Source organism: Pelobates fuscus, chromosome 10, assembly GCF_036172605.1.
Source record: "Pelobates fuscus isolate aPelFus1 chromosome 10, aPelFus1.pri, whole genome shotgun sequence".
Taxonomy (NCBI): Eukaryota; Metazoa; Chordata; class Amphibia; order Anura; family Pelobatidae; genus Pelobates; species Pelobates fuscus.
Window position 1 is genome coordinate 43,236,138 of NC_086326.1, and position 24,934 is coordinate 43,261,071.

Below are 24,934 nucleotides of genomic sequence, written 5' to 3' on the forward strand. Positions count from 1 at the left end.
CAATGCTTCTCTACAAGATGTATCACAGCGGATTGAGAAGTGGGGAAGGCAGACGCACTCTTGTCCAGCACTGCCGGCAATTTCTGCTAGAATTGTGGAGCCAACGCAAGAGGAAGAAAACCGCCCAGACTGTGACAACTGGGAACGCGTGTTGACAAAATTGTATAAAACCATGACACTTGACACACAAAGCACTTCAGTAAGCTGAAGTGCTCTATTTGTAGGATGTATTCATATACATCCTACTGTAACCTCTTGTGCAACTTTGCCCCACTCTCTCTTCCTCTGTTCCTGTGCGTCCAGCTCGTCCTTTTGCAATTCCATGTCTGGCAGTCCGCTCTTTGTACAGCGCTATGGAAATTGTTGGCGTTTTATTAATAATATTAATGTGTACGGAGTGTTTCTTGAGGGAAAGTTGAAGGGTGATTTAAATGTGTATCAACAAACTTATCTTTTCATTTTCTTTTTAACGTAAGTGGGCAAAAAACATCCAAATATGTAGAAAACAAAAGCAAAAAAAAAAAAAAAAAAAAAAAATACAAAGGTGATCTGAACCAGTTCTACATGGCAGACTTACAACTATTACCCCTAGAAACTTAAAAGCACTTTAATGCTCACTAAGGGGTTATTCAGGGTTTCATAAAATGTGAGGATTGTGAGGATGTAGCGAATACATGACCCAACAAGCAGGTCCTAAACAGATGAGTTTAGACGCAAACTCAAACTATCAAAACAATTAATATTGAAAAAGAATTCTGGCAGCGCTATATAAAAATGAAAACAACACTAGAATGAAAGATCTGTGACAAGTAGTCCAGGTATTAAAAATACTTCACATTTGTATACCTCTTAGCTACAAGTTATCCAACATTTTGACAGCTTCTACACCATCTATTGGCATAGAGCTCAGACTTCTGATAATGGCAGACCCAGAAACAGACCATAGAGGCGTATGTGTGCATTTGTTAGCAAGTGCCCCTTTCCTTCTGACCTGGCTTATGGTAGGCTTATAAGGTGGGTCCCCGTGAATGGTCATCTGGTAGCGTTTATACACTTGGTAGGACTCCTGAAAACTTGCCTTGAACTGGGAACAGGGAGGAGAAGACCTGACAAGTCTCACCTTCAGAGGAAGTAAAAGATATGAATATTACAGTATCTTCAGTTTAGACATTTATGGCCGTAGGAAGTGGACATGCAAGAGGCTTCAGAAACTACATTAACAACCCATAAACCTAGTGCAGAATATATATGTACTAATCAAGAAAACATAATTAAACATGTCGATAAAGTATTAAAGGAAATAAAAGCAGCAAATTAAAGAATTAAACAAGCACAAAGGCCAACATTTCTAACACAAACAGCTGAAAAAATATTGCCATATCCAACTGTAGTTGAGTGAAATATGTAGTAATGAAAATATAACCGCTAAATGGAAATTTGTAACCTATAACCATCAATAGATATTTTTAAGTGAGTAAGATCCAAGATAAACACACACATGTATCATAATCCTGAGTGTGATGCACATTTGTTTTTTGTTTTGTTTAAATAAATAAAAAAGGAACTTTTAGTGCCTTTTATTCTCAAGAATTCAGCATAAAGGGGCTTCATTCCAAATCCCATAAAAGAACTTTGGGTTTCCAAATTCTAGAACAGAATGCCTGGTACTCAGGTTAGTGGGTGAATTTAAGTACATACATACTTTTGCACTATGAACGCCTGTGTAAGACTGGCATCCTACCATTTTCCATATCTGTTCTTAAAGGGACACTCCAAGCACCATAATCACTACAGTTTATTGTAAGGGCACCAATACTACTTTACTGCATTTGATAGATTTTGGTCTCATTAAAGGAACACTCCATACCAAATAATAATAATAATAATAATAAATATATATATATATATATATATATATATATACACATACATATATATATACACATACATATATAGACACACATACACACATATATACAAAAAAATACAAGTATGAAAAATGAATGTACCGTATTTTTCGCTCCATAAGACGCACTTTTTTTTCCCCTCAAAAGTGAGGGGAAATGTCTGTGCGTCTTATGGAGCGAATACTTACCTGTCTTGTAGCGTTGGCCGGCAGCACAGGGCGCACCGCGGTACTGGAACCTGAATTTCATGTTCCGGTTTCCGGCGGGACTGAAAGGAAGTGTGCACAAGCTGAGTGCTCACTTCCTTTCAGTCCCACCGGAAACCGGAACATGAAATTCAAGTTCCACTACCGCGGTGCGCCCTGTGCTGCCGGCCAACGCTACAAGACAGGTAAGTAATTATGGGACAAGGGGAGGGGGACAGTATGGGAGAGAAGAATATGGGGAGGGGGATGAAGTCTATGGGGAGGGGGGGGGGAGAGAGATGAAGTCTATGGGGAGGGGGGGGGAGAGATGAAGTCTATGGGGAGGGGGGGGAGAGATGAAGTCTATGGGGAGGGGGGGGAGAGATGAAGTCTATGGGGAGGGGGGGGAGAGATGAAGTCTATGGGGAGGGGGGGGAGAGATGAAGTCTATGGGGAGGGGGGGGAGAGATGAAGTCTATGGGGAGGGGGGGAGAGATGAAGTCTATGGGGAGGGGGGGAGATGAAGTCTATGGGGAGGGGGGGAGATGAAGTCTATGGGGAGGGGGGGGAGATGAAGTCTATGGGGAGGGGGGGGAGATGAAGTCTATGGGGAGGGGGGGGAGATGAAGTCTATGGGGAGGGGGGGAGATGAAGTCTATGGGGAGGGGGGGAGATGAAGTCTATGGGGAGGGGGGGAGATGAAGTCTATGGGGAGGGGGGGAGATGAAGTCTATGGGGAGGGGGGAGATGAAGTCTATGGGGAGGGGGGGAGATGAAGTCTATGGGGAGGGGGGGAGATGAAGTCTATGGGGAGGGGGGGGAGATGAAGTCTATGGGGAGGGGGGAGATGAAGTCTATGGGGAGGGGGGAGATGAAGTCTATGGGGAGGGGGGGAGATGAAGTCTATGGGGAGGGGGGGAGATGAAGTCTATGGGGAGGGGGGGGAGATGAAGTCTATGGGGAGGGGGGGGAGATGAAGTCTATGGGGAGGGGGGGAGATGAAGTCTATGGGGATGGGGGGGGAGATGAAGTCTATGGGGAGGGGGGGGGAGATGAAGTCTATGGGGAGGGGGGGAGATGAAGTCTATGGGGAGGGGGGGGAGATGAAGTCTATGGGGAGGGGGGGAGATGAAGTCTATGGGGAAGGGGGGAGATGAAGTCTATGGGGAGGGGGGGAGTTGAAGTCTATGGGGAGGGGGGGGAGATGGAAGTCTATGGGGAGGGGGGGAGATGAAGTCTATGGGGAGGGGGGGGGATGAAGTCTATGGGGGGGGGAGACGAAGTCTATGGGGGGGGGAGATGAAGTCTATGGGGAGGGGGGGAGATGAAGTCTATGGGGAGGGGGGGGAGATGAAGTCTATGGGGAGGGGGGGGAGATGAAGTCTATGGGGAGGGGGGGAGATGAAGTCTATGGGGAGGGGGGGGAGATGAAGTCTATGGGGAGGGGGGGGAGATGAAGTCTATGGGGAGGGGGGGGAGATGAAGTCTATGGGGAGGGGGGGGGAGATGAAGTCTATGGGGAGGGGGGGGAGATGAAGTCTATGGGGAGGGGGGGGAGATGAAGTCTATGGGGAGGGGGGGAGATGAAGTCTATGGGGAGGGGGGGGAGATGAAGTCTATGGGGAGGGGGGGAGATGAAGTCTATGGGGAGGGGGGAGATGAAGTCTATGGGGAGGGGGGAGATGAAGTCTATGGGGAGGGGGGGAGATGAAGTCTATGGGGAGGGGGGGAGATGAAGTCTATGGGGAGGGGGGGAGATGAAGTCTATGGGGAGGGGGGGAGATGAAGTCTATGGGGAGGGGGGGAGATGAAGTCTATGGGGAGGGGGGGAGATGAAGTCTATGGGGAGGGGGGGAGATGAAGTCTATGGGGAGGGGGGGAGATGAAGTCTATGGGGAGGGGGGGAGATGAAGTCTATGGGGAGGGGGGAGATGAAGTCTATGGGGAGGGGGGGAGATGAAGTCTATGGGGAGGGGGGGAGATGAAGTCTATGGGGAGGGGGGGAGATGAAGTCTATGGGGAGGGGGGGAGATGAAGTCTATGGGGAGGGGGGGAGATGAAGTCTATGGGGAGGGGGGGAGATGAAGTCTATGGGGAGGGGGGGAGATGAAGTCTATGGGGAGGGGGGGAGATGAAGTCTATGGGGAGGGGGGGAGATGAAGTCTATGGGGAGGGGGGAGATGAAGTCTATAGGGAGGGGGGGGGATGAAGTCTATAGGGAGGGGGGGGATGAATTCTATGGGGAGGGGGGGAGATGAAGTCTATGGGGAGGGGGGGGATGAAGTCTATGGGGAGGGGGGGGGGATGAAGTCTATGGGGAGGGGGGGAGATGAAGTCTATGAGGAGGGGGGAGATGAAGTCTATGGGGAGGGGGGAAGATGAAGTCTATGGGGAGGGGGGAAGATGAAGTCTATGGGGAGGGGGGAAGATGAAGTCTATGGGGAGGGGGGAAGATGAAGTCTATGGGGAGGGGGGGAGATGAAGTCTATGGGGAGGGGGGGGAGATGAAGTCTATGGGGAGGGGGGGAGATGAAGTCTATGGGGAGGGGGGGAGATGAAGTCTATGGGGAGGGGGGGAGATGAAGTCTATGGGGAGGGGGGGAGATGAAGTCTATGGGGAGGGGGGGAGATGAAGTCTATGGGGAGGGGGGGAGATGAAGTCTATGGGGAGGGGGGGAGATGAAGTCTATGGGGAGGGGGGGAGATGAAGTCTATGGGGAGGGGGGGAGATGAAGTCTATGGGGAGGGGGGGAGATGAAGTCTATGGGGAGGGGGGGGGGATGAAGTCTATGGGGAGGGGGGAGATGAAGTCTATGGGGAGGGGGGAGATGAAGTCTATGGGGAGGGGGGGAGATGAAGTCTATGGGGAGGGGGGGAGATGAAGTCTATGGGGAGGGGGGGAGATGAAGTCTATGGGGAGGGGGGGAGATGAAGTCTATGGGGAGGGGGGTGGATGAAGTCTATGGGGAGGGGGGTGGATGAAGTCTATGGGGAGGGGGGTGGATGAAGTCTATGGGGAGGGGGGTGGATGAAGTCTATGGGGAGGGGGGTGGATGAAGTCTATGGGGAGGGGGGTGGATGAAGTCTATGGGGAGGGGGGTGGATGAAGTCTATGGGGAGGGGGTGGATGAAGTCTATGGGGAGGGGGTGGATGAAGTCTATGGGGAGGGGGTGGATGAAGTCTATGGGGAGGGGGTGGATGAAGTCTATGGGGAGGGGGTGGATGAAGTCTATGGGGAGGGGGTGGATGAAGTCTATGGGGAGGGGGTGGATGAAGTCTATGGGGAGGGGGTGGATGAAGTCTATGGGGAGGGGGTGGATGAAGTCTATGGGGAGGGGGTGGATGAAGTCTATGGGGAGGGGGTGGATGAAGTCTATGGGGAGGGGGTGGATGAAGTCTATGGGGAGGGGGTGGATGAAGTCTATGGGGAGGGGGTGGATGAAGTCTATGGGGAGGGGGTGGATGAAGTCTATGGGGAGGGGGTGGATGAAGTCTATGGGGAGGGGGTGGATGAAGTCTATGGGGAGGCGGTGGATGAAGTCTATGGGGAGGGGGTGGATGAAGACTATGGGGAGGGGGTGGATGAAGACTATGGGGAGGGGGTGGATGAAGACTATGGGGAGGGGGAGTGAAGACTATGGGAGAGAGGAGAAGACTATGGGAGGGGGGACACTATGGAACAGGGGAGAAAAAAAATATTCTGTACAAACTGTCCCATAGTAAGAAACACTATGGGACAGTTTGTTCAGAATATTTTTTTTTCTGGGTTTCTTCCTCTAAAAACTAGGTGCGTCTTATGGTGAGGTGCGTCTTATGGAGCGAAAAATACGGTATATCCACTAAATTGTGATTTTAAAAAATGATATATATATATATACATACACATACACACAGCTAAGCCACTGGCCGTACAGAATCATCTGAACAACAAAACAACCTGCTTTAGAAGGGGAGGACACGCAGGGAGACACATAGTAATTATATCACTGGCTGTTTGTAGTTTATCTGACTGTCTGCAGCCAGGTTATGACTTAAAAAACGCTCACTCAATGCTGTTGGGGCTCATACTGTATGATAAGGAAGTAATTTTGGCATGAGGGGGAGTGGCTAAAGAGGCAGGCTTTTAGTGCAGCATTCTGCAAACATTTATCTATTCAGTGAAAAAAATTATAAAGGTTTGAGCATGCAGAAAAATACATTATATCGTTGAGGCCAAAACCTATCAAATGCATTAAAGTTGTATTGGTGCCCAGAGTGTTCCTTTAAGGTGCTAGGAACCCATCACTAAAAAGTAAACTTTTAAAACCTTGCCATTTCAAAGATCATCATCTTGATCTCCAGCATCTCAGCTCCATCCTTTTTACACTTGTATTCTATGGGGAAGAATAGCTGAAGTACTGAGCTATCCAGGGACTTGTGAGTTGTGAGCACACAAGGCATTCTGAGAGGGTTATTATTGTCATTTAAATAGCACCAACTTATTCTGCAGCACTTTGTTCGAGTCAGTAGCCTTCACTTGCAAGATGTGTTGCTTGTGTTTGGATGGATCAATGGAAAAGCTATACTCTTCCTAATTGGGAGCATGGTGCAGAACCAGGTAAGGGGGAAAACTGTTGCTATACAGTTTGCACAACTACCAGTGAACCAGACCAGGATGCTACTGGCATCATAACCACTAGAGAGGACTGTAGTGGTTATGATACTTGGAGAGTAACTCTTTGAGATGAAAAACCATAAAAAGGCAAGGATTTAAAAGTTATTTTTTAATGGACCGCTTCCAAGCACCGTATATAGCTTGTAATTGCATGGTACTTGGACCGTCCTTTGTAAAGGAGTAGTATTGTGGTTATGGTGTCAAGAATACCCGGGCGCCTCTCTATTAGAATTAGTCAAAGCCTTTTACAATGGCTGGACTTCTTACTGGGGGTTTGACAGGGGCTCTCTGTCTGAGCTAGGTCCAATGGCGCAGGGTTTAGCTAGTTGGCTGAGCAATCTGCTAACACTCTCAGCCAGTGAGCTAGGGCTTAGCATGGAGCCTTCAACTCAGTTAGATAGGTGCTCTATGAGTATTGGGGGGGGAGAGACAGGACAGATTTAGTTATGGTGCTTGTAGTTTTAATTTAAACAAACCTTAAAACCAAGCCCAAATGCAGGCACCTAAATACCTGTAACATTACAAAAAAAAAAATCGAAAGCAACTCTAACCTCCCTCTAAAAAACTGTTCTGTATAGTTAAACTTACTTTAGCTTGGTTAGATTAAAATAATTATCTATTGGGGATTTTTTTTTTAAAACTGATGTATAGAATATTTCAAGAAAATAAACGGGAAGATAACTAAAAATATATATTTATGTCCTTCCCACAGATGTATTTATTTTTACTAGTATTTACTATACGAATAAACCTATTATGAATCTTTTAATTTAAAACACATTTATTTTGCAGGAATAAAAGGAGATTTTATTAGGCAAATAACAGATTTGCAAAGGACAATAATAATAACACCACCACCAAAGTATTTAACCAGGAAAGGTACATTCAGATTACTCTGGTTTTCAAGTACGTCCTGGGGATGTTACCTTAGCCCAACATCCAGGGGTTGTTTCTATTACCCAATTTAATGGTACTCATTTTATCTACCTTGGAAGGATGAACAATAAAACGTGTCTATTTTATCATTTTACTGGGTTGAATATAAGAAAAATAAAAAATAAAAGTCTAAAAATCATTCTATATAACAGATACTACACAGGGCAGAATCAATGCGGTCTGAACAAGCATAAGTCACAAATTATTATTTTGTTTTTAAATCAAAGCAAATAAAGTCAGTAAAGAGAATAAGTAAAGCTGGTAGTCCCTTACAGCAGCAGACAAATGCAGTAAAGCTTCATCATAAAACAGGAGTGATGAAAACAGCTTTTACAGAGCAAAACAAGAGTTGAATGGTAAGAGAGCGCCTCCTGGTGGTCACTGCAGTGAAAAATTTAAACTAAAGGGTTAGATTTAACTTAAAAATGTCATTAAAGGGGGATAGTAGTATTTAGGTTTCATATAGCCGTTAGAATTTCTGTGTATCCTGGCAGGAAAAGTGTTATGCAAACATTAAGACACAAATCCTACTACATCAGCTGCTTCTCACACATCGCCATGTTAATAACTCTCATCTGGCATGTAACCTCTGTTCATTAAGCTAATCTAATTAGAATAAACCACAGACAACAGTTTACCTTGGTCAAGTTGAACTAAAGGTTTTGACGACCATGCTGGTCAACGGTGCTTCTTACTTAACCCCTTAAGGACCAAACTTCTGGAATAAAAGGGAATCATGACATGTCACGTGTCCTTAAGGGGTTAAAGGAACACTCCGGGCACCATAACTTAATTACAAGGAAGTTCCTGGTGCTGGTTTACCTTTATGGGTTAAACCATTCAAAAACGGTTTAACCACAAAGTTACAACCTCTGCTGCGCTGGAACACACTGCCCCCCTCAAACATCTGCTTTCTGGGAAGCCTGGAGGGATGCCACTGACTAGATTAGAAGATTAGAGCGGTCTGCTGACATTCTCAACCAGTCAGTGGCTCCCCATTCACAAAATGGCTTGAAAAATTTACATATATTTTTCTCAATCTGTTTTTATGAATGGGGAGCCACTGATGGGTTGAGATCGGGGGTTAAACTATTTGTGAACAGTGAAGGTAAAAGGGCGTGCGCCATGGACCTAGAACCTTAACAACTGAATTTCTATGAAGTTGTTACCATGACCAGAGTGTTCCTTTAACGCCTTAAGGACCAAACTTCTGCAATAAAAGGGAATCATGACATGTCACACATGTCATGTGTCCTTAAGGGGTTAAAGGACCACTGAATGAGCCCAGACTACTTAACCTCAATGTAGTGGTCTGGGGGCAGAGGTCCTGTAGTTGCAGGTTATGAGAGCGTTAAACAGACCTCTAGTGGCTGGTTTCCTGTGCATAAGCAGAGTGAAACTCTGTCATGTGACCAAACTCAGCTCATAGAAAAGCATTGAATTCAATACTCGACTATGAGACGCATTTAATAAGAAGTGCTTGCAGCACTCGGCACGCACTTCGAACCCAATGCTCCTCTATGATGAGCATTGGCCTGGATGATCGCCAAGGAAGTTACACCTCCATGATGAAATCGCGAGAGGTTAACTTTGCAACTGCACCAAGGAGTCTTGGCGCTGGAAAAAAGGCAAGTAAAACCGAATTTTAAAAAACCCAAACATTTATATGGGGGCTGGCTAAAGCTAAATAGGGAGTAGGGCACTACAGCATAGTTATTATTCCTAACACTATAGTGCTTCTTTTAAAGTTAAGTAAAGAAAACTATAATATTAGGAAAACAAAGTTGTTTTCCAAGCACTATAGTTACCTCCTTCGCCATCAGCCAGCAGGGGGACCTAATGTGCATGCGCAGCAAGCACTGCACTCACATTAGGACAACCCCATAGGAAAGCACTGAATCAATGCTTTCCTATGGGGTTTTGGATGACGTTGGATGTCCTCATGCACCGAGTGAGGACGTCTATCAGTTAGGCAACTGAAAGTCACCTAACCACCCTTAAAATAATAATTACAATTGCAGGGTTAAAAGGACAGGGACATTGCACCCAGACCATTTCAATGAGCTGAAGTCGTTGGGATGCCTATAGTGTCCCTTTTTTCCCACTGGAATGTAGAACGGAATTTATTCTGGAAGTCTAATAACATCACTAGAATAAATACTTTTTTTGCAATGAATCAATGCATTACCTATGCAGCTTTAAAGCAGATTGGTGCACAGCTGACTGATGGCATTAGGTCTTATCACCGGAATGGCTTACTTGATTATGTGATTTAACAGGGGCCTAACAACACACTTCTCAGAATGAATTTGCTTACCCAGTGTTACAAAATCTGGTGAAGTGAAGTGGTTATTATGAATTGAGTCTGCAGGTGTTGGGACCCACTACTAAATGGTTTACTTAACATTTAGGAGATATTCTTGGTCCCTAGCAGCCTGAAGCCCAGCCTCCAATGACAATATGGAAAAGGCAGAGCTATGCCCAGCTTCACACCGGACCAGGAGCAGCTGTAATTGATTGGCCGAATCCTGAGATAATAAACGGGAATGGCACAGAGTACAAGTACAATAATTGGATGACAGCTATAGGCTTGTCTGTGTGGCTACACAGTTTACACAGCTATACAACAAAAGCTTATTTAAACAAAGCTAACAACCCAGCACCTGCCCCTTGCAATGGGGATTCCTATCGCTTTCCAACTGTGGAATTTACTCTGCTCACCTGAGGAAGGGGAGAGTGAAGCTTCTAACATAAAGAAGACATGCCAGACGAAGTCTCTACTCAAATTAAATCTTACACAATCATCCTAGTTTTCCTGTTCAGAAAAGCAACCCTTTTAGTAGTTCTATGGAGATCCACACAACAAACACCAAGGCTGAACACAATACATATATGATTGTACCTCCAGAGTGTGAGCTGTGGGTTCTGACTGTGTCACGGAGAGGAACTCCTCTAAAGTCTTGCTGCAACTGATGTTCTGAGGTTTTGGGGGTTTGATGACAGGGGACTCTTGTGACAAGCAGGTATTATTGGATTGCTGAAGTAACAGTTTCTGCATGCGACGTTCCTTGCGAATATCTTTGGCTTTCCGGCAGGGTGGCTTATTTGCATCGGCTCCTTTCCCTATTGGAAAACAGCATACACATGAGAAAGGACTATAATATATACACAGATTAAAAGTCAATGTGTCTCACCGCATTATACCACATCACATAACAAGCATATAGTAAAAGCAGTTTCCACTTATATATGGCTTTTTAAAATCATTTACAAAATAGTAAAATATCACAACATTTGGAAGTTTTTAAGTGCTACCTTGAGCTATATCTTAAGAGATTTAAACATTGTACCCAAAATATTATTAAAGGTACATTCTAAGCTGCAGAACCATTTTTAACCCCTTAAGGACACATGACATGTGTGACATGTCATGATTCCCTTTTATTCCAGAAGTTTGGTCCTTAAGGGGTTAAACTATGTTTATATACTAGCACCGAAAGGGGATTGGTACAAAGATGCTGCTGTTCCTTATGTTTGACAATGTTTACAGCTTGTCTAAACCATTCTCCTAGTGACGGACAGCCACTAAAGGATCTAGTTTCTATTTTCAGAGGTCTTCACATTTGGCACGGTCATGCACACCAAGACAACACTGAAATTGTCGAGAGGCATGCAAGGTTTCTCTCTAAACATGGCTTTGGTGGAGCATGGCAATTGCACCCTATGTCTCCAATGTTCCTTTAAGAGAAGTAATGGATTAGATAAAAGTCATCAGAACTGATAACTTCAACAGAGGCGAAGCTACTGCAAGAAGAATCTTTCCCACAGCTGGATTACAAATAAATGTATTACAAGGACGGCCCAGTAATTGTAGACACAGTCAGGAGCATGAACATTTGAACACAAAAAAAACTTTGTTTTTTTATATTTAACGTTACTTAAAAAAATTCTGTATGTGAAAGGCACATTCTTTGGAATTTAACATAAACTATTGAAAATTGTCCCAAAAAAGGTATATGACAATTATTCAAGCTAAACAATAAAGTGCTCTAAATTCTCTGGCACAAGTGACATATTTCGCTAAATGATTAAGTGGACCGGTCCTCAAAACCTTTCTGTGATCTTTTCAATAAACGTCTGTACAATATTGAGGAGTAATGAATAACGTGAAAAAAAAACAAAAAAACACCACAAAACAAAAATCTGGTAAATTATGGAGATGCTCTCAAATAGTGATGTGACCGGAGTGTTAATTCAGATGTGGCATGTATTCAGGAAGACTAAGAACATCATTTACAGAGTTATTCACTAAGGTGAAAATTCAAGGTGAATTCAAAATTAATCTCAAACTTAAAAGCAGCACTGTCACGCGGTACTTCCCTTTCCTACTCTGTCTTTTTTTCCCCATTCATTTTGAACTAAAAACGTAAGACAAAGTAGGGGTTACTAGGTCTTGTTCATTTTTCCTATGCCTGACCTTCATAGACAATGGTCGGAGCTACAGTGCCAATCACAACAGCTATCAACAAAGACAGCTACAAGGAACTTGGGAGAAAACACATGCAGGCCAAATTACGCCACATACTAATGTAAGTATTTCACTGGCTCTAACATTTTATTGATGTTAATTCACTACATGCAGTTTTTTGAGTTACCTATTACACCCCGATATTGTAAAGCACTTTAAAGTGTACCATCTAGTATGCACATGGGACACCATGGCCCATTACACAACATATCATTTTGTGTATACATTGTGCTAGCCAAATTACAAACATGTAGATAAACATTTCTTGTTAAGATTACAGCTCAATGACATTAGCAAAGCTGAGACACAGACATTACAGTTTTCAAAAAAAAATTCTGCGGTAGTTAAGCAGCCCACCAACATGACTTCTGTGGCTTTTTTGTCATATAATCATATTATTGTATAAAGAAGGGAAAAAAACAAAAAACACATATAGTTGTTGCTAGTTAACCTGGTTTTGGAATTGAGGTGACTATAGTCTGATCTTTAGCACTTTGTATGCAATCCGCCTTTTGGTCATTAACGCCAGAGTCACTTTGTGACTGTAAAACTTTCTCATCCTGATCGCGCTCAGATTCCTCTAGTTCGGTATACAGTGGTTTTAGTTCCTCTTTCGAGATTTCAGGCTTTTCTGGAATGGATACATTGTAGGAAACTGGGCTATCCGCCTGAGAATCCATTGGTTCTCCAACAGTCCCTTTGAGAAAAAAAAAAAAAAAGGAAAAATAAATAAATGAAACCAGCAGTTCACATGTTATCACCAGTCAGCTCAATTTTACTCTACTCATAAGGTTGTGGGCAAAGAGCTATCCTGGAGCAAATGTTCTAAAGGTGGAGCAATCAGCAGGAACATTAGATTTATTAGATTGCATGGCGAAAAATCACACTCCACCGGACTTTATTACTAAACGGAACAAACATGACAAACTCTAGATAAGGTTAAATACTCGAATGGAACATATTTATTTAATTTATTATAATTTAGAAGATATATCCCCAATGAAATCATGCATGCATTTAATTATGCATTTTTCTCCCCGCTGGGGTATATCTAAAATTCCTTGCAAAACCACAGATCTCTTATCTGCAGCCTTTGTAAGTCCTCCCCATTCTGTCCCAGACTTTCTGTGGCTGTCCAATTACAGAATTCCGGCAAACTACCAGGAAGACACAGGACCAGTTGTCTAAATGACGGCCAGTGGGCTGTCATTCAGGTTCTCTTACAAATGTGCCAATTTCTATTGAAATATGCCCTACTTGTAAAATGGAAAAAAAAAGGAAAAAAAAAAAAAAAACGTAAGCAGTTCAGTAGGTTAAATTGCTTTATACACTCCATGCCGGAATGCATGGAAATTATTTTATTTTCAAGGCACTCAACAGACAAAGCATTTAAAAAAAAAAAAAATATGCACATACAACCAATTCAAAACAAAAAGATATGCACATTTGAAGTTCCTGCATTTGTAATACATTTCCAGGCCTTAAATTAGGAACAGGAATTAGTACATTTTAAATGTAGTTTTTATTGTACTTTTCGAAAAAGCTAACTACATTCCATAATCCTCTGCACCGTACAGCTTTGTTGGCAGAGCAGCGTTTACGCAACTTATAGTTCAGCTGCCAGCGTTCAGAAGTAACGAGCTGGTAACTTATCTTTTCCTGTCCCGGAAACCCTTTCTTGTTTACATGATCGGGAAGCACAGCAAAGTAGATTTACCAAACATCAAATTACAGTGAAAACCGAAAGACAAAATCTAGGAAACAATAGTTGACTTGGAATACTATCCAACTTTTGCTATTTTTTGTATTTCAGTTTTCAATTTACTGTATTTCAGTAAATAAATCTCAGAAGTTATTGGTGAAACAATGAACATCAGGAGGGAGGAACAGAAAAGCTTAGAAGCTTGGCAAAGGGTGAATGGGTTATCTATCCCAGGATATCTTATCGTACAGTAACCCTATCCACACAAACCGGATGGAAGTCACCCATTGAATGCTCTTTTATATTAATGAATAAAATATGTCCTGATATTAGTTGTCATACAATACCAATCTAATGAGTGTGATTATGTTAATATATACTGAATAGCATAGCAGGTGTGAAAAGACCAGTTTCCTCCATATATAAAAGGAGGGTATTTGAGGTCCACTAATTTATACATTTATAAAATGTAACTTCAATACAGATTTGGACAATTAGTCCGTTTTGTGGAATATTATGCCTGGATAATAGCAAATTGTGTGTTTAGTGCTGCATGATTTATTGTGTATTATTTGCAAAATATTTTGGTGCTTTCTTCTTTTTATTCCATTAGTAGACTGCATTTTTCAACCTCAGAATTAATCAAATCAGCCTTGGCATTCTAATTAAACCCATAGATCCGGGAGATCATCTTTTGGCATGTTTGCAGATATATGTTGTAGTTAAAGTGCAAGAGGTGCACAGGGATCAAAATGTCCAATATAGATTCACCACTATGCATACTATGGCTTATAGTGGCAAGTAACTTTTAAGGCCTGGCTAGTAGCAGAGGACTACAAATGTTAAGCCCTGGTAAGCACATGTGGCAAATAAAAAAAGAAACAAAACAAAAAAAAAACAACACTGAAGAATTTGAAACAATATCCCAGGGGAAATTAACTACAGTTAAATGTACAGTTATAACAAAAAGCTACAGGACATCATTATACAAAAAGACCAGGCCAGGGAACCGCTTTGAGAGGAGTTTAAAAAAAATAAAAAGAATAATAATAATTTTGAGAAAAACAGACCATATGGCCATACTGAAAGTGTTTCCTTACCATCACTTGTTGAATGAGACATTTCTCCAGTCTGAATAAACTTTCTAATTTTCTTTAGTACTTTCTTGTGAGATTTGTTTGGTTGAAAGTTTAATGCTGCCAACCTAAATAAAATAGAATTAGAAAATATTTTTTCCCTGCTCTGTGAAATTATTATTTTTTTTCTAAATATCGCTGATGACCTCTGAAAAGCAGAACTACTGAATTAATGGACAGTCTAGGAACCAGAGCCACTTCAGCTTAATGAAGTGGTTTTGGTGCATAGAGTATAGACTCATTGCTCAAATCTCTACCACTTAGGAATTAAATCACTTTAATGTTTATGCCAGCCACATCTCCACTGGCTGCGAATGACCGTGCCTACCTGAACACTCAATTTCTCACTAACTTGCATTCAGTTTCAGCAAGAGTACCAATGTTTACGTTAAGACTTTTAGGGGTTGAGATTTTTTTTTAGATCCCTGCTCATAATCGAGTACCCATTAAGGCCAGTATAAAGCATTGCCGTCTGCCGGCAGTCTCCAGTTTCTCACAAAGAAGACAAAAAAAAAAAAACATCAGAGCATGTTGACCACAACTCCAGATGAAGTGTGAATGCAATGTTTCTCATGGAGAAGCATTAGATTAGTGGATCGTGGAGTTTATCCTCAGTGACTCAGGGTTTGAAAACTACATGGAAGGCAGATTGATCTTAGAAAACTCTGCCTGCTAGAGAACGGGCAAGTTTAACTTTTTCTTAATGGGGAGGAATATATCTATAGTTATATATGAACAACAACAAAAAAATATATAAAAATTGCAGAGATATATTTATATTCGAATATTCCTTTAATGAGATTCTCCCCCTCTCCCCCCTCATCCCTAAATATCTATTTTGACTTATGTTGTTAAATCCCCCAAATGTGTTTGGACTATGACACATTTCAGTATAGTACATGTAATACATGCTTCTTCTAGTAATCAAGAAGGCGGCTCATGCTGTAATGTACCACCTCCCTTACAAATATACTTCATGTAGTGATGCTATTTTTGTAGAATCATTTTGAGTTCTATATGCAGCATTTGAATAGTGACACCTGCTGGACAAACTGTTCAATTTTTGCTACATATAATAAAAAGTGTATATTTCTTGCACACTTTCAACATTTATTCCTATTAGTATTATTACGTTGTGACACTATTGGCACCCAGACCACTTCATCTCATTGCTATTGAAGTGGCGGGCAGTGCACTGCCCCTGCCCCCCTTAGTCCTTCAATGTAAAACACTTACTTAATGGTGTACTGAGGACAGCAAGTCTGGCTCATGTGCGGCTTGTACACATATTTTCCACTTCTAGAACGAGAGATATAATAGTAAGTCACATACAGAAAATCGTGAAAGTCAAGTTATATACACTCAGTGGGTTTGAGAGAGAGAGAACAATCACAACGTTAACACGAGCAGCCAAAAACCTTTTGATGTTTCCCACCCTTTGAAAACATCAACACAAAGATTAGAAGATTAGATTATAGAGAGAAGAGGATGGATGGATGGATGCAGACAGTGGAGAAAGTGAAAAAGAAATTAATACAGGGGGGGCGGAGCCTGACCACGAGCCGGAGCGGTCGCAACACAGCACGGCTCCCGACTAAAACCTGCAATAAAGCCTGACTAGAGGGGATTAACACCCCCAATAGACCCACTCCTGACCGGGGGCACCGTCTGGACTCACCCCTGCAACCTCCCATGCCGTTCGTTTACCCGGCACGGGTGAACCGCCGGAAGCACAGACCCGCGGCCTACAAGCCTGGAGCAGCCCACGACTGGTCGGCACTCCTGGACGAACTGGCACAGACTGCAGTGGACGACCCCCACACAGCACCCTTACCTCACCAGGTGGAGATGGGCCGGCGGTCCCAAAAACCTCCACCGGAGATGGCACCAGGGTCCAGGGACATAGGCACCATGCTGCAGCAACAACGCCCGCCAGTCAAAATGGCGGGAGCGGCGGATCATGACACCGTTCAGGTACCAAGGGGTCCCATTCCACCTGCCCAACCTCCAGAACAGGCACAAACGCCCGGGGGAACCACAGATGGGTCTGCCCCAGTCACCCAGCGGGACTTCCAGCATTTAATTGGGGAAATAAAAAGCCTCCTGGCGACCAGCATAGCAGCTATTAAAACTGATGTGCAGGCAATCGCAGACAGGGTGCAGACCACGGAGGACGATGTCACTAACATCAAACAGGGACTAACATCCCTGCAAGACACCGTAATGGCCCTTCAGACCCAACAACAAGCCCTCTCCCTCCATTATGTCGCCCTCGACGACAGAACAAGACGCAACCACATAAAAATAAGGGGAGTACCAGACACCGTCTCGTCCGACGAACTACCCCACTACCTGAGGCGTCTAGTGGCGGCCATCCTGCCACCCACACAGGCCAAGAAATTTAACACAGATGGGATGTACCGTCTCCCACCCTCAGGCAGAACAGCTCCAAACTTGGTCCGAGATGTGATAGTCCGCTGTGCTACCTCCCAAGACAAGAGAATCCTGATGACTGCTCTCAGGGGCAAAACGCCACTAACATTTGAAGGCGCACAGCTCACCATCTATCAAGACCTCACCAGATCAACGCTACAATGGCGTAGATCGCTGAAGCAAGTAACCAACACCCTCAGAGAAGCGGGAATAGAATACCACTGGAGGTCTCCCAGATTCTTGGTGGTCACACACCACGGAACTGTCCACAAACTCTCCACGCTTGCAGAGTTCCCGACATTCTGTCACGCACTGGGCATCCCCGCACCCACCCAGGACACCGTCCAGTGACCCATTCCTGAGGCCTGATCTCCCCAGGATCAACAGAGACTATACCTAACATGGACTATGTTACACTGTTACAGCTACGCACTACCAGTTGGCCCAGACCCACACCTAGTCCACCCATCCCCCCCATTGCAAAGAGGGAGTGACCGCTCCAAACCTACCTACCCCCCCCCCCCCCAGGCCCTCCTGGGATCTGGGTACATATAGAAGAAGGCCATAACTCAAAAACCCGTTGGGGTTACCCAAAGACCATTATCGCCAATCATCCATTCTCCCGAAGCAGTCCACACACGCCTGATAACGTACCTCTGCAGGTCCAATCTCCCTAATACATGACTGTGCAGTAGCGCAAATGTTTATGTCATGATATGTTTCATAATGCTACGTGTATTATATGTTTCTTGTGTTTCATGACCCGCATGGGTATGATTAAAACTAAATTTCAATAAAAAGAGATTGACAAAAAAAAAAAAAAGAAATTAATACAGATAAAGAAAACAAAAACAGACAAACTTGAATGTTTTTAAAGAGAGAACAATAGAAGTGTGATATTTGTATAATATGGTCAGCACACGGCCAGATAATTAATAACACTGACACCAATTTAACTTCTCTCTGGTGGATTTGAGACTATCAGCAGATTGTCACTATTTAAGAGAGGCCATGTGTGTCCCTGTTGCACTGAGCAGCTGTGTACATAAGAGAAACACATGGAGAACTCATTAAGTCACGGAAATGGTTGGACAGGAAGCACAGATTGTCCAGAAACTCTGAAAAGATACAGTAGATATAAACAAAAAAAAATGTGAGCTGTAATTAATTAGGATATTTTAGAAATAAATAGTGAGAAGAAGAAAAAAAAAAAAAAAACACAAACCCTGAACCCGCCACTATTAATCGAGGAAGGATTATAAAACCATTTGTCTTACCGTCTCCATCCCCGATCTATCAGGTCCTGGTAATCCTGAACTGTAAGTGAATGAGCCCACATGCCTGAAAAGAAGGTAAAATACATTAGTCAAATGCCAAAGTATGCTAGTCTCATAGTGTGTCTCTTAAAGTAACACTAATTTATTATTACCAAGGCAGCTTACTTTCCTTAAAACCTGCACACCTACGGATCTCCTTTCCTCACCTCTTAAAGGTGCTGAAGAAGAAAAGTAGAAGAAAATTGTATGTATATCCTATGATCTTTCCCCGTGGATATTCTGACTTCTACGTAATGCTATGTAGGAAAACAACCTTGGACCTCAAATCTGTATTTTACGCCCACCTCCTTGATATCATCTACCCTGACCATCCTCTTTTCGTGAATTAATGTGAGAACTTGGATCGGAACGAATGCACCCTTTTGAGAGAAAACTCCTGCAAACGTCTGGCAAAGTGGTGTTTGCCGGCTAATAAGCTGCAGCATATACATTCATCCAACTCGCCTATGTGTTTTTTGGAGTTGCGGAGCCCTTGGCTTTTATCTCCACATGTGGTGGCCTATTGAGAACACGACTCTGGATATAAATATTCCATGAACCTGTTGTAGCTCTTGCAGTTGACCTAGCCCCTAATCCCTAATCCCTGGACAGCTTTGCTCAATCCCCCGATACCAAACTCTAGAACTTACATCCCATGCCAATAAACTGATGATCCGCATATTTCCGAAGTTAGACTATGTATAGGCAAAAATTGGAAACCCTCCTTCCAGATGCACAAAGTAATCTATGTCTTTACTATGTACAAGATGAAACCGTCCCCTACAAAGCACTTCATTCCACTTCTATAAGATTTATAGATAGAGTCACAACCAGGACATGGAGGCCCCCCTCCCCCCTTTTACCTAGCAGGTCTACACAATACCCCTTTCTTATCTTTTTGTGCTCCAACCCAATCCTCCTCTTACCTTCCTTCTTTCTCTCTATTTTCTCATTTTTCCTATCTTCTACCTCTGTTTTTCATTTGTTTTCTTGCATTGGATTCATTATTGCACTAATTAATGATGACAATACCATTTTTTACCTTTTGAAATGTACTCATGATTTCATTAGACATTTTTGTACTGTTTCCCATTGTTTCTGTCTTTGCTTAATACATATTTGTAGACCATGCCAGCTTCTATCTGCCCTATGCTCCACTGTCTCTAGTGAGCCTATATATCATTTAACTGCTACTGCATTTCTGATCCTATTGAGTATATCAATAAAAGTTCAATAAAATTTTTTTTAAAAGTGTGCATATGCCCATGATTAGATAATGGTGTGTGTGTACAGAGAACAGGGAGGGAATGTGGATGGTGAGAGTAATGGTTTATAATAAAAGATACTACCTCAGTCCAATCCACAGCAGAACCATATATGCACTGTTAAATGTATCAGGTCCTTATGGGCAGCACATCGTAATAACACGCTTTCAGAATATCATTCGAAATGGCCGTATATTGGGAAGTTTGAAATCTCGTCAGGATTCATTCAAAGGAGAGTATGCTTGATTATTGTTTAAAGTACCGTAGTTAACTTTATATCACCCAGCACATCGATTCCGATGAAAACCAATGGAGTTATTCAGTAAATTAATAGGAATTTATGCTTCATGATGAAGCTTGGAGTTAATTGTATTTTCACCATAAAATAAAAATATGGTTCTACAAACAGCTGGCTAGCATCCTGTTTATTAAGAGGATTTATACGGCCAAGAGGTCACTCACTGGAAACTGATGAGAAGCGATTGCGAAGAGGTAACAATACAAATATTGAAAAAAAAAAAATATGATATACAATAAGTGTTTTTTTTTTTTTTTTGTTTATTCTTTTTTTTTTTAAATTCTTTATTTTTTCGTGCATTTATGCGTAACAGTTATGCGAGTGGTGCCCCAAAGGCATTCCATTCGCTAGGGTAGTATACAATCATTACAATAGGGCATGGTAAGAACACTTGCACATTTTTGTTGTTGTTATAAAGCGATCATAAGCAGCGTTAAGGCAATAGCGTGGTTAAACGTGTGAACATCCTATGTAGTAGGCTAGTAGTCATTGCTGCGGTGCAAAGTTGTCTGTAACCGTAACGAGTGTGTCACCTAAATGTGCCTGTGCGCGGAGAGCGGGTGGCAAGATATTTTGTGTAATAACTAGCGGGTGCAGCAAAAGAGAATATGTGTGGTTATGCGGTAGGGCAATATATGTCCTGAGCGTATAATTTGCAGAGCGTATCCTGGTATATTTGGGTGCGTAACCTACTGCAGTGGTAGGGTGTGTTGTACCTGAGCGCTGCTTCTTCACTCTCTCCCCCGCGAATACCCAGGGCCGGGGTGGGGAGGGGGGGGGAAGGAGCCCTGCGGGGTTCAAGATGTATATGAGCATGTAGTAAGGCGTAAGAGGTGCCGGTATGTGCGCTCACGTTATTGAGCTTTAGTAGTCGGACAATTAAAGAATAACTGTAAAAATGGCAATGAAATCAACAGTAAAACAATAATAAAGTCCTCTGTAAACCAACAATAAAGTCATCTGGGAGGCAGGAGTGACGTTTAGTACATCATGGTGCCACGCAGCCATAGCTGAGTGTCGTACTGTCCAGGTCAGTGTGGACCACGGTTGGAGGGTCACCCGAGCCTTCTCAAGTGCCTGTAACCTCAGCGAGGGCCTGTCTAGGTCGTCGTGGTACAAATGTCTTGGTGCGCTCTGGGTCCCATCTGTGTGGCTGGCTTGGGTTCTCCTTGGGTTCTCGCGCCGCAGAGGCGTCCTCCAGGGTTCCCAGCCTTCCAGTTATGCCCTGTAGTTCAGTGCGCAGGGTAGCCATGTCCGCCTGTAGGGTGGTCTGGAGGCCTGCTAGCAGGGTTTTAAGCACTGAGGTAGTCACCGGAGCGTTGTCCGGGTCTGGAGGCTTTGTCCCCGGTTTAGGTAGGTGTGTAGTAGTCGGCATGTCTTCTTCCTGGTAGAAGTCATCCGAGTAATCGGAGTATGTGTCCGCGTGGTCGGCCATTTTGGGCCTTGCTGCCTCACGAGCCTGTCTCCACAGGGCCCCAATGTCTTGACTCTGCCTCGGCTGGTCGGGCTTTGCTTTTTTGGTTTTACGCCCCATATCAGTTTCGCCGTCTTTTTCTGCCACTTGTGGTATTTTGGGGATGAAATAGAGGTCTGTATTAGCTAAAGATTCGCTTTTGTCGCGGGTGCTCCAGCTTCATGCGACTTCTCCGCTTCGTGGCTTGGCTCCCTTCTTTATTCTTAAATGTGTGCTTTTTAAAACATTTAGAGCAGGGCTCAAACCCTCTACTCATCAATAGCCACTGTCAAGTAAAAATGTACCCCTGTTGAGTGTGCCATTCACCCTCCAGGCTTGCAGTGGTGAGTAGTTAACACTGTGTGACATGTCATGATTCCCTTTTATTCCAGAAGTGTGGTCCTAAAGGTGTTAAAGGGATACTCTAAGCGCCAAAACAACTTTACCAAATAAAGCCGTCTTGGTGTATAGATCATGATGCCACTGCAGTCTCACTGCTCAATTCTCATTGAGGCCTTAAATTACTTCCGGTTCTGTTTATGCAGCCCTAGCTAAAGTGATTTAACTTCTTAATAAAAGAACTGAGCATTGACAATACATGCGCATGATGTATACACCAAAACCACTTAATTATTCTGAAGTTGTTTTGGCGTCTAGAATGTTGGAATTTTAAGCCCTGATTTAGAGACTCATATTACAGTTCTGTTATGTCTTATTACAGGTATGTGGAATCTATATTGTCTGAAACCTGGGACATGCAGTTCTGGACACCGAGCAGGAAGTCCTTTTTAATCTTAAATCCCAACTGCAGGTACGTGTCGGGCTGTTTTGAGGGAATGGGTGCATCTCTGATTGCTACAGAGTCAGATTGGCCCATGAGCTGGGGACGACTCACAGCGAGTTGTGAAGAGCAGCAGCAGCAATCAACTGCTCCTAACAATGCACAGGACTCGTGGCTGCTGGGATTTAGAGTAACATCATACCGTGGCAGCTGACATGCTTTTAATAGGCAGAAAGAGCATGGGACAGGCTGCACACTCACTACTGAACATCCAGGCAGCTGCGGAAAACATGTGCGGTGTGTGAGAGAATGTGTAGTTTGTGGGTATGAGTCAGTCAGTGTGTGTGCATGTTGGTAGGTATGTGTGTCGGTGTGCAGTGTGTTTGTGGGTCAGCATATGTGTGTACCCATGTTTTACAGCCACATAGAGCTAGGACAGAAAACACGTAAAGCTAACACATAATAGACATTTCACATACAACAAGCACACAGCAGACATGACATACAGCCAAAATACATACACACGCAGAAAGATAAGTCCTGCGCTCACTCCCATCACTGGGCGGCAGCAATGACTACAGTACACATCAGCCCCAATATATAGCAAAAACCAAAGAAAAACAAGTTACCTGCGCTCTCCCCTTAATCCCTTTGTATTTTTAAACAAATGGAGGTTTTTTAGTTACCTCCAATGGCCATGAGAGGATGAGCCCACCTGCCAACATCAAGGCAGACCCCCCTAGGTGGGTCCTAACTCTAACCATTCACCTTGCTTCCTTGAGCCTCTGGCAAAAATCTCTAATTAGACATACACACACCCACACACACAGAAATGACATACAGCCAGCATGTTGTGGCTACAGCAGAGTTAGAGAATTTTTCCAGATCAGTTATTTTTGCCTCCATTTTTACCCTTTAGATTTATTCAGTAAATAATCCTGTTAATGTGGAAGACTTTTGACTTTTGACAGGGTCCCAAATCATTTTTCCTTGAAATTATTTTGTCAGGACAAGCATATTTCACTGCCACTTTAGTCCCTTGGACAAGTAGATTTAAAAATAAATAAATCCACACCTCTGTTATTAATAGCTTGTTTGTGCAGTAATATATCTGAGGGAATTGTTTCACCTTTTAGGACAAGACTTGAAATGAACGGAGGTTTTTATTCACTAAATAGTGAACTGAAATGGAATTAAGGGATACTATATAGTTACCAGAACAACTACAGCTTCTTGAGTATAACAAGTCCCTTCAGTCTTTTTGCTGTAAACACTGTCTTTTCAGAAAAAAGGCAGTGTTTACATTACAGCCTAGGGATACCACCTGTGGCCACTCCTTAGACAGCCACGAGGGCAGTGCTGTACACTTCTCAAGGAAGTGGTCTGGTTGTAGTGGCTCTGTCATTTTGGTACTTAAGGACACATGACATGTGTGACGTCATGATTCCCTTTTATTCCAGAAGTTTGGTCCTTAAGGGGTTAAAGGACCCACTATAGGGCCCAGACCACTTCAGCTCAATGAAGTGGTCTGGGTGCAAGGTCCCCCAGGTTTTAACCCTGCAGCGGTAAACATAGTAGTTTCAGAGAAACTGCTGTTTACATTGCAGGGTTAATCCAGCCTCTAATGGCTGTCTTCCTGAAAATCGCATTGAGCACACAGAACGTCCATAGGAAAGCATTGAGAAATGCTTTCCTATGGGCGTTTTTAATGCACGCATGGCTCTTGCTGCGCATGCTCATTCGGCACCACTCCAGACCTGACAGAGGGGGAGGAGAGGTCACCAGCGCCAAGGGAGCCCGGAGATGGATAAAGGTAAGTGGTTGAAGGGGTTTTAACTCCTACAGCCCAGCGGGCGGGGGACCCTGAGGGAGGGGGGGGGGGGGGGGACCTAAGGATTATATAGTGCCAGGAAAACAAGTTTGCTTTCTTGACACTATAGTGATCCTTTAATATAAATCAGTGCTGTTTGGGAGATTTGGCAATGTTTACATTGAAAGGCTAAACACACCTTTAGTAGCTGTCTTCATGAGAGTCACTAGGTGGTGCTTCTGCAACAACTGAGTCGTTTTGTGTTTGTTTCAACGTTCTCTAATGGTTCTCACAGAAAATACTTCTTTTATGACAAGTATTTAATTGGAAGAGCTCTGCGAAACAGAGGCAAAGAGGGAAGCTGCACAGACCTAGTATCCACACCAGAAACAAGGTAAGTAAAGGCTTATTTAGGCTACATTTTAAAACTTCCAGGCTTTTCTCTTGTTCCTCGGAAGCAGACATGCCAATAACGTCTCTGAAAGAACCTGCTTTGTTTCTATTTGTTTAAAGGGACACTATATGCACC

General features: G+C 43.4%; 1 protein-coding gene across 3 annotated transcripts in view; it reads right to left on the reverse strand.

The window, feature by feature from the left end:
* ATE1 (arginyltransferase 1) overlaps positions 1–24,934 on the reverse strand; it is a 74,809-nt gene that overhangs the window by 44,910 nt on the left and 4,965 nt on the right. For 2 of the 3 annotated variants that reach the window (XM_063433742.1, XM_063433741.1), the window contains exons 2-7: positions 18,760–18,823; positions 16,286–16,348; positions 15,014–15,117; positions 12,663–12,908; positions 10,586–10,806; positions 992–1,120 (exon numbers count right to left, since the gene is read on the reverse strand). In XM_063433742.1, the coding sequence (XP_063289812.1) occupies positions 992–1,120; positions 10,586–10,806; positions 12,663–12,908; positions 15,014–15,117; positions 16,286–16,348; positions 18,760–18,823 (827 nt within the window). The remainder of the gene's footprint in view (positions 1–991; positions 1,121–10,585; positions 10,807–12,662; positions 12,909–15,013; positions 15,118–16,285; positions 16,349–18,759; positions 18,824–24,934) is intronic. The other variant, XM_063433740.1, reaches the window with a different exon arrangement.